This window comes from Entelurus aequoreus, linkage group LG03 (assembly GCF_033978785.1).
Source record: "Entelurus aequoreus isolate RoL-2023_Sb linkage group LG03, RoL_Eaeq_v1.1, whole genome shotgun sequence".
Taxonomy (NCBI): Eukaryota; Metazoa; Chordata; class Actinopteri; order Syngnathiformes; family Syngnathidae; genus Entelurus; species Entelurus aequoreus.
The window spans coordinates 73,078,452-73,087,883 of NC_084733.1; the positions used below are offsets into that span (position 1 = coordinate 73,078,452).

General features: G+C 43.9%; 1 protein-coding gene across 2 annotated transcripts in view; it reads left to right on the forward strand.

Annotated features, from left to right (window-relative positions):
- acanb (aggrecan b) overlaps positions 1–9,432 on the forward strand; it is a 31,551-nt gene extending 22,119 nt beyond the window's left edge. For both annotated transcript variants that reach the window (XM_062042700.1, XM_062042701.1), the window contains 16 exons: positions 1,140–1,523; positions 1,645–1,819; positions 1,941–2,068; positions 2,158–2,451; positions 2,571–2,765; positions 3,186–3,360; positions 3,433–3,560; positions 3,646–3,939; positions 4,022–4,129; positions 4,219–4,326; positions 4,451–5,707; positions 5,795–5,953; positions 6,292–6,374; positions 6,479–6,623; positions 6,727–6,909; positions 7,132–9,432. In XM_062042700.1, the coding sequence (XP_061898684.1) occupies positions 1,140–1,523; positions 1,645–1,819; positions 1,941–2,068; positions 2,158–2,451; positions 2,571–2,765; positions 3,186–3,360; positions 3,433–3,560; positions 3,646–3,939; positions 4,022–4,129; positions 4,219–4,326; positions 4,451–5,707; positions 5,795–5,953; positions 6,292–6,374; positions 6,479–6,623; positions 6,727–6,909; positions 7,132–7,229 (3,914 nt within the window). In that variant the 3' untranslated portion in view covers positions 7,230–9,432. The remainder of the gene's footprint in view (positions 1–1,139; positions 1,524–1,644; positions 1,820–1,940; positions 2,069–2,157; positions 2,452–2,570; positions 2,766–3,185; positions 3,361–3,432; positions 3,561–3,645; positions 3,940–4,021; positions 4,130–4,218; positions 4,327–4,450; positions 5,708–5,794; positions 5,954–6,291; positions 6,375–6,478; positions 6,624–6,726; positions 6,910–7,131) is intronic.

Genomic DNA, 9,432 nt, shown 5'->3' on the forward strand with positions numbered 1-9,432 from the left:
TTTATTACCAAGTCATGCAAACATACCTTTATCATGGCATTTTTTCTCCTCTTCCACTTTCTTCTTCTTCCTTTTTTCTGCACCTGAAGGATATGTCCTTTTTTGTGACATTGTTTTGCCTCTATCTGCGCTTTTGATGCCCAGTGCGCACTGGCATTGCACGGCAGGCGGCAAACGTCACAGGTGCAGTAGAGGCAGCTTAAAGAGAGGCAGGAAGAATCACTAGGCCTAGATCAGCAGCAGCACTCTGTTGACCTAAAATTGTGTTTTTGCACAATAATATATCTTTGATCATTTAGAAATCATCAGTCAGACTCGTACATGCAAAAAATAAAAATGAGAATTTTTTGTTAATTGCTTTTGGGGGCCCCCTGGTGGCCGTGGGGCCCTAAGCAAGCGCTTAGTACGCTTATGCCTTGGGCCGGCTCTGGTGCTGGATTTTTGTGAAGAGTTACGTTGGTGCTAAATATTTGCGTTTCATTTGCTAATTGCATGCACAGCTTTTCCTGTGCTTCTCGTGCGCTTCCCTGCTGCACGATTCCTTGTGTTTTGGCCTTAGTTTAGAAATAAAAGACATTCTTACGTTCATGTCACCTCGAGTCTCCGCATCTTGAGGTCCCGAACACTGCTACAATGCCTAGACGTAACAGATTATTTGAGTTCAGGATTTCAGTTAATACACAGACAGCAACTAAAGGCTCAGGAAGTTTTTGCAGTTTATTTTTTGATTGAAGCGTGAAAAACTTTTAGACACTGAAATTTTTTTTAATGGGATTTTGAATTGGGATTTTTATCAACTGTCAATTATCAACATTTTTAAGAAATTAAGAAAGACATCCTGTGTGAAGTGATGACCAATCTACAAAAGTATCCACCGAAATGCCTCTGCAAATGAATTAAAATTAAAATGTTCATTTTCATTTTACGCCATGAACCAATTTCCTGGGAGGCATCGGTCTGCATTAGCCAAGTCTAAATGTTGTAAGTTAGCAAAGCTCCAAACCATAAATTTAAAACAACTGTACATCAGGGGAAAATTTACCAAATGTAGAATTCAATTGTGCTAAGTCTTTAAGGAAAATTCAAGTAAGGACTGAATCCTCACCAAACAAAATAACCGTGACCTGTCTTTCTGTCAGACACGGATGGAACATTACGTGTCAGTATCCCACTGGAGATGCAGCTGCGCCCCCTGCTGGGTGGCAAGGTAGTGGTGCCTTGCTACTTCCAGGACAACACCGTCAGCGACCCCGGCGCCCCGACGATTGCTCCGCTCTCCCACCGCATCAAATGGACTTTTGTCACCAAGGAGAAAGTCAGCACCATCTTGGTAGCATCGGAGGGCAAAGTTCAGGTGGACATTGAGTATCTGGACAGAGTCACGATGGTCAATTACCCGCTAGTGCCCACCGACGCCAGCCTGGAGGTAACAGAGCTGAGGTCTAAAGACTCAGGCACCTACCGCTGCGAGGTGATGCACGGGATCGAGGACAACTACGACACAGTGGACATCCTGGTTCAGGGTATGTCATCCCAAGTTGTAGATTTACATTTTTCCGGGGAATCAGGGTCCAAAAAGTATCAAATAATGGTAGGCTGCAGATGAAAATAATATATCTCAATTCTTGCCTGTCTGACTTACAGGTATTGTGTTCCACTACCGTGCTATAACCACCCGGTACACTCTCAGCTTTGAGAAGGCCAAGGCTGCTTGCATCCAAAACAGCGCCACCATCGCCACCCCAGCCCAACTGCAGGCGGCTTATGATGATGGATACCACCAATGTGATGCTGGATGGCTTTCTGATCAGACTGTCAGGTAATATTTATAGGCCAAGTCCGTTCTACCAAAAACTTGTGGCTTCTAAATATCCCGAAAAGACAATAAAAGCCCTCGTCCAAATCCAGGTACAAACTCTCTTGTGTCTTGTCCTTTTGAGGTACCCAATCCATGAGCCCCGGGAGGAATGCTACGGAGACAAGGAAAACTTCCCTGGTGTGAGAACCTATGGAGTAAGAGACGTCAATGAGACTTACGATGTCTACTGTTTTGCAGAAAAGATGTCAGGTACATTTATTGACAGGATGCACACCACCTGACCCTGCAGAATACTGTGGTTGCCACTGGTATAACATCGACTGTATTTCTCCTCCCAGGCAGAGTCTTTTACTCCATGTCGGTAGAAAAGTTCACCTTTTACGAAGCCGGCGACCAGTGCACCAAACTGGGTGCCAGGCTTGCCAACACTGGAGAGCTTTACCTGGCCTGGAAATCCGGCATGGACGTGTGCAACGCAGGATGGTTGGGAGACAGGAGTGTACGTTATCCCATCAACATTGCAAGGCCTCAGTGTGGAGGAGGGCTTCTGGGAGTCAGAACCGTATACCTCTTCCCAAACCAGACAGGATACCCCTTTGCGGATTCTCGTTATGATGCTATCTGCTTTCAAGGTACGTGCTTAATTTTTGATGTTCATAGTGCCTGGTGCGTGATCGCCATAGCCCGTGTGCTAATGAATCTCTGGGGTAAAGGAGAATGAAAATCAAATGCAATCTTGTCTCAACCACAGGTAGTGACGAAGAGACTGCAGTTCCTGGAAGAACCACACCTTTCCCGGACATCATAAGCATAACTCCAGCCCCTGGACTTTATCCAGGCCTCACTACTGTGCCTGGGGGTCAGGAGATCAAGCATGGAGGTGTGGACATTCTCATCTCACAGCCCGTCGCCCCTCCATTCACTGACTCCGCCATGGCTCCCACTGGTAAACTCTTCGGAACTCTACTGAAAAAACCCTAAAGGACTATCAACCATAACCATAATATTAAGTTAAAGTTAAAGTACCAATGATTGTCACACACACACTAGGTGTGGTGAAATTTGTCCTCTGAATTTGACCCATCCCTTGTTCACCCCCTGGGAGGTGAGGGGAGCAGTGGGCAGCAGCGGTGCCGCGCCCGGGAATCATTTTTGGTGATTTAACCCCCAATTCCAACCCTTGATGCTGAGTGCCAAGCAGGGAGGTAATGGGTCCCATTTTTATAGTCTTTGGTATGACTCGGCCGGGGTTTGAACTCACAACCTACCGATCTCAGGGCGGACACTCTAACCACTAGGCCACTGAGTAGGTAATATTACAGCCAGAGAGTCTGTTAAACCTCAGTTTCTCTTTCTTCACTTATAGGTGTCGTGTTCCACTACCGACCAATTACTGGCCGGTACACGCTGACTTTTCTGGAGGCCCAACAGGCCTGCAAGAGCATTGGAGCGGTCATTGCTAGCCCGCAGCAGCTGCAAGCTGCCTTTGAGAAAGGCCTGCACCAATGTGATGCTGGTTGGCTTGGTGACCACACTGTAAGGTGCGTTAAGGACAGGTCTACAGCTCAGAATTCATAGACAGCGGCCTTATTAAAAACTATAAATCCTGTTAGGTATCCCATCGTATCACCCCGAGATAACTGTGCTGGAAACCTGCTGCACCATCCAGGAGTCAGATCATACGGCCTGAGGCCAGACTCCGAGCGCTACGACGTATTTTGTTATGTGGAACGTCTCCAAGGTCAGGACCGCCTCATACTAATGTTCACATTACAAATTTACATTTAAGCATCATGCATTTAAACTATTTAATGCTCTCAATCAAGGTGAGGTCTTCTTTACCAGCGACTATGACAGCTTTTCCTACGAGGAGGCAGTGCAGCACTGTGAAAACCTCAACACCACGCTGGCCACGACTGGACAGCTGTTTGCCGCTTGGAACCAAGGCCTGGATAAGTGTCGCCCAGGCTGGTTGATGGATCGCAGTGTCCGCTATCCCATAACAATCCCCAGATCTCACTGTGGGGGTGGCCAGGTGGGCGTGCACATCATTTACGCCTTCCCCAACCAGACAGGCTTTCCTGATGAGCATTCGCGTTATGACGCCTACTGTTTCAAAGGTAGATGCTTGTAGTTCCGTGGTCAAATTAACATGAATTATCCCAACTTCACTCTTCTGTCTTTGGATTTTGTGTTTTACAGCTGAAAGAATCATAGTTGACACTGACAATGACACCATTTATGACCTGTTACTGACGACAGATGTTATCAACAAGACAACAGTTGCAGTTGATCACTCCATTCCTACTAGTAGGATTATAGACCTCGTGTCTATAATTGTTTATTTCTTTAATCAGTTGAGGTTGTTTACGTTACCCCTTGTTGTTTTTGTCTTTTAGTTGAATCTACTGTGGGCTACAATGACACTGAAACCAGTCTAAACATCACAGACATAGAAGAGATTATCCAGAAGACAAACACCTCAACACAACTATCAGTTCCTATCGGTAAGAGCTTTGGAAACAACAGCATAGGCATAAACTCGATTCTGAAGGTGTTTGTCTTGTCATTTCAAATTTCAAAAATAGTACCAAATCACTAATATATTTTTGTCTGCATCTTGAACAACAGTCCCTGTTGATGGTTCTGGTTCTGGATCAGGTGATCACTCAGCCAGTGGCGATATCTCAGGGGCGTCCAGCACCACCAGCGGGAGCGGAGGTTCTGGTTCAGGAGTAGATGTAACCTTTAGTGGACACACAGACATTTTATCAGGAGATAATTCTGCCTCTGGTGAGCCACATGAAGCAGAAGGGGGAAGTGCAGTCATCTTCACCTCAGGAGAGCCTTCCAGTGCATCTGGGTCTGGATCTGGATTTGTTGCATCGGGATTGGGATCTGGTTTTGTTGCATCAGGATCTGGATCTGGTTTCGTTTCATCAGGATTTGGATCTGGCCTTGTTGCATCAGGATCCGGATCTGGCTTTGTTGAATTCGGATCTGGATCTGGCTCTGTTGCTTCAGGAGCTGGATCTGGCTTCGTCGCATCTGGATCAGGTTCTGCCAGTGGCAGTGGAGACATGAGCGGCAGCGGTGGTGAAATACTGATCAACATACTGGATGGAAAAGAGGAAGAGCTGTTGAACCCAACCCTCACTGAGCAAGAGTTGGGAAGCGGTATGTTGTGGACTTCAGGAATGTCAGGATCAGGAAGTATGTCCGGATCTGGAAGTCTGTCTGGATCAGGTGACATTTATGGATCTGCTGATATGTTTGGATCAGGAGGTATGTCTGGATCAAGAAGTATGTCAGGATCAGGAGGCATGTCTGGGTCAGACATCAGTGGATTCTCTGGCATCACCTTTACAGACACCCGTGCCATTGACCTAACAGCACAACCATCAGGAGAGCAGGAGTTGTCTGGATATCATCCCTTTGCATCAGGCTTCCCCAGTGGCTTTCCAAGTGGTTTTTCATCTAGTGCTTCCAGCAGCGGTTCTGCCTCTGGCCAACCTTTCCAGACGGATGGTGACATCATCTTTCTAACAGACGATAGGATAAAGGAAGTTACTATTACTCCACTGGAAAAACACCATCCTGAAGAGGGGCGAGGCGTAGTAGAAATAAGTGGCCAGGGAAGCGGATCTGGAATCCACATTCATAGCTCAGGCAGTGACACTTCGTCAACTTCTGGGCTTTCTATAGCCCTACCCCCTGGATCTACCACGACCTACCCAGACTACACTGTTCAATCAGGACATGACCCAGAGGTGGAAGAGTCAAAAATCATTATTTTAACTCCAGACCCTGTCTACATCAGTCCGACAACAGCACCCACAGCTTCACTGGAAACCCCTGCTGTGGTGGAGCAACCAGAAGTAGAAGAGGGTGTGTGATTTAGGTTACTTGAAGCATAAAAAAACCCAGATAATCTATCTTCATAGTTTTCTAATTGAAAATGTTTCTTTTCTTCAGCTGTGCAAGGTTGTCCAGAGGGCTGGTTGGGGTTCATGGGAAGCTGTTACCTCCACTTTGCGGACAGACACACCTGGTCAGAAGCTGAGCAGCGTTGCCAGGAGCTCAACGCCCACTTAGTCAGCGTCACATCTGAGGAGGAGCAGCAGTTTCTCAACTGTAAGTGATACCATTTTATAAAACAACTTAGGGGGTCCTGCTGTGTATTACAGAGTCAGAGTTGTTAGCCCTGGAGCCCTCATAGAAAGTTTAGATACAGATCCTAATCAAATGAAGCACATGAAGCAATGACAATGAAGCATGTCAAGAGGAATTCTCTCCAGATACTTCCCAAACCCTTAAAATCATTGTTTTGGTGCCTCCAAATTGACCAGATGCTAATGTCAGCGGTTGTCTAGTCCGCACCTAAGGAAACGTAAAAAGGGATATAAACAGAATATTTGTAGAAGAAGCTTCAGATGGTCCCAGTTTTTAAAATGTCTCTGTTTTGTCCACAGCTAAAGGTCAGGACTACGAGTGGATCGGTCTCAATGACAAAGACGTTCAGAATGAATTCCACTGGACAGACGGCAGTCCTCTGGTGAGTTGGATAGACTGATGCTTGTTTCTTACGTGTTTTTACGGCTGTTCACTTTTTAACTTTTTACGCTCTAATTACAATTGCGTCATTCATAACCTCCATAGGCATACGAGAACTGGAGGCCCAACCAACCTGATAACTACTTCAACTCCGGCGAGGACTGCGTGGTAATGATCGGACATGAGGGAGGCCAGTGGAATGACGTTCCATGCAACTACTATCTTCCCTTCTCCTGCAAGAGTCAGCCCGGTAGGAACTAAGTCGGATCGACTCTAGTTGCTGTTAACAAAACTACTTCCCAAATCAAGGACTTTAGTTCCGATTTTATGTTATTTTTTTCCCTTTCTGCCAGTGGGCTGCGGCGCACCCCCTGAGGTGGAACACGGGGCACCGATGGGCGTCACTCGAGCGCGCTACCTGGTCAACACCAAAGTGCGATACCAGTGTCAAGCGGGCTACACGCAGCGCCACCTTCCTGTCATACGTTGCATGGAGAACGGGGAGTGGGAGAAGCCGCAAGTGGAATGTACAGAAAGTGAGTTTTGGCGTATTTTCATTGGCGCAACGTTGGATTATTAAGTGTACTTATGGTCATACTGTAAATGACAGTTCTGGGCTGCACGTAGATTGTATAATATCTTGATATCGCTAAATATGGTCGAGGATTTATGCCACAATTAGTTACCGAGAATCCTTGCCTGCGTGACATCATCAGTACGCATGACATCACCAGTGTGCGCTTCCCTCCTTCTTCCAGCAGGTGACGCCAACAGCAACAGGCTACACAAAAGGTCAGCGAGGAGCAGCAGAAGTAAAGCAGTCATCAGACCACAGCAGCACACGAAGACGCCCTGAGCGGGACTGAAAAGCACAAGGGAGATTCACATAAAGGACCCCTCAATGGACATCAATGCTAATGCCCGACCAAAACTGATAGCATATCCCCCCGTCGCGCCTCCTCCTCCAGTGTAAATACAAACAGGAAAGCACATTTAGAAGATGTTATTTATAGAGTCTAATTTAGAGCAGTGCTCCATGCACAGGTACTACAGGAGAAATAGGATTTATTTAATAAACAAAAAGTCAATATGAGTGGTATTGAAGGCTCAGAGTGTTAGCATAACCTTTATTTCTAGATCTGTGTTTGTGCTTGTTCTCCAGTGACGACGACTGTGACTCGCTATCCAAATCTACGATCCCACTCATCTAATACAGGTTTTGATTCAATTGTAATAATATTAAGATGCAGCTTTTTTCATTCCATCCCCTTGGTGAGAACAAATTAGAATCGATTATGAACAAACAACTCTAAAGTGGACACTGAAGACTCAGAAATGTCTTCGACGATTGCAAAAACGTAGGTTTCAAAATTAATTTTGTTGAACGCTTTAAAAATTACTTGATTATGAAAACCTGTACGACAAGTTTGATTGAAGACTCTAAAAAGACATAAGATAGGTTGATTAAAAATGCTAAATTGTCTTAAAACTTTACCAAAAGATGTATCTTTAACACTGCATTTTCTTTGATGTTTACGAAAACAATACATTTATTAATGACTGTATTCCAAAACTCTTTGTTTCGGGAATAAACGTACGTTACTTGAAATTGTCTTCAGGATGTACAAAAACGTAAACAGTTATGACTCTTGAAGTGTTTTCAACGTTAAGTTTGCTGATTGCAAAAAAAATATTTGTTTACACAAACCTATATGTCAAGTTTGAAGACCCTCAAAAAAATGTACAATCGGTTGATTAAAAACGCTAACTTGCCGTAAATTTTGACCAAAAGATGTACCATTCTTTAACACTAAATTTTCTTTGAGGTTTAGGAAAACACTTATGTTAAAATAATCAAAGACTCCTAAATTGACTTCAAACTTTATATATGTTAATTGAATCCAAAACCTCGAAATGATCTTCGTTTCTGAAAAAACGTTCATTACTCGAAATTGTTTTCAGTGTTTACGTATTTTTCAATTTTCTTTGGTGTTCCCAAAAACTTACATTAAGCTCATCCAATACTCAAAACTGTCTTCTAGGTTTACAAATAAACGTACGTTAGATTAACTGAAGACTAACTTGTCTTCAGTGATTACGCAAGTTACATCAAAAAGACAACAAATTGCCTTTAATGTTTCCAAAACCATACTACATTCATTAGCTCTCAGACGCTAAATTGTTTTCGCACACAAATTGTGTGCAGATTGGCAGGTTGTCTTGAAAGGTTACGAAAAGACACAAGTTCTTTGACGCAATATGTCCGCTTTGTTAGTTTCGTTGACGACTCCAATGTTGACATACGTACCCACATTACCTGATCGTATTTTTGTTACAAACTCTGAAGCTGAAGCTGCGACAATTAATCTATTTGTTTGCGGTAGTCTGTGAATACAAAAATGGAGAAATAGTGACTGTTAGCTGAGACCCGTCGCTGGCTTAACGCACGGGACTCACTGTAAATATTGGACTCTAAAACTGTGTGAACAGCAGGATCTGTCAGTAACTTACAGCAAGCTTACCGTTTATTTAATCTTTAATCAACCTGTAGAGTTTAGTTGAACAAAGTAGAACAAAGAATCGTGTTTTTAGTCGACAAAGCCAACCAGTTACAGGGAGTCCATGCTATCGGATGACTCTGAGAGAGAAAACGATGTCCATCTTTGGTGTTTTAAAACATGTTCCTGTTTGCACGAGAGTGCAAACTATCAGAACCCACACAAGCACACAAACACAAAGAAAGCAAAATATTGTGAACGCAAACGGATAACGTGAATTTATGCTTGGTTTATGTTGTCACAATGTAAATTAGTAAATTAAAATGTATTTATATCAAGCAAAACGTGTTTTTATAAAAGAAAACAGAATGTGAAGTTGTGTAAGACTTAAAAAACAGCAAATATGTCAAGTGAACTTACAATGAATTGTATTAAAAATAAAAACACAAGCCCAATAAAATACAGGTAATAAAAACCTAAATGTGAGGAGAAACTGTTGTTTCTGTTTCCATGCATGAACAAACAGTGTGCTGTACTGTGCTGCACCAAATAAAACCTGGA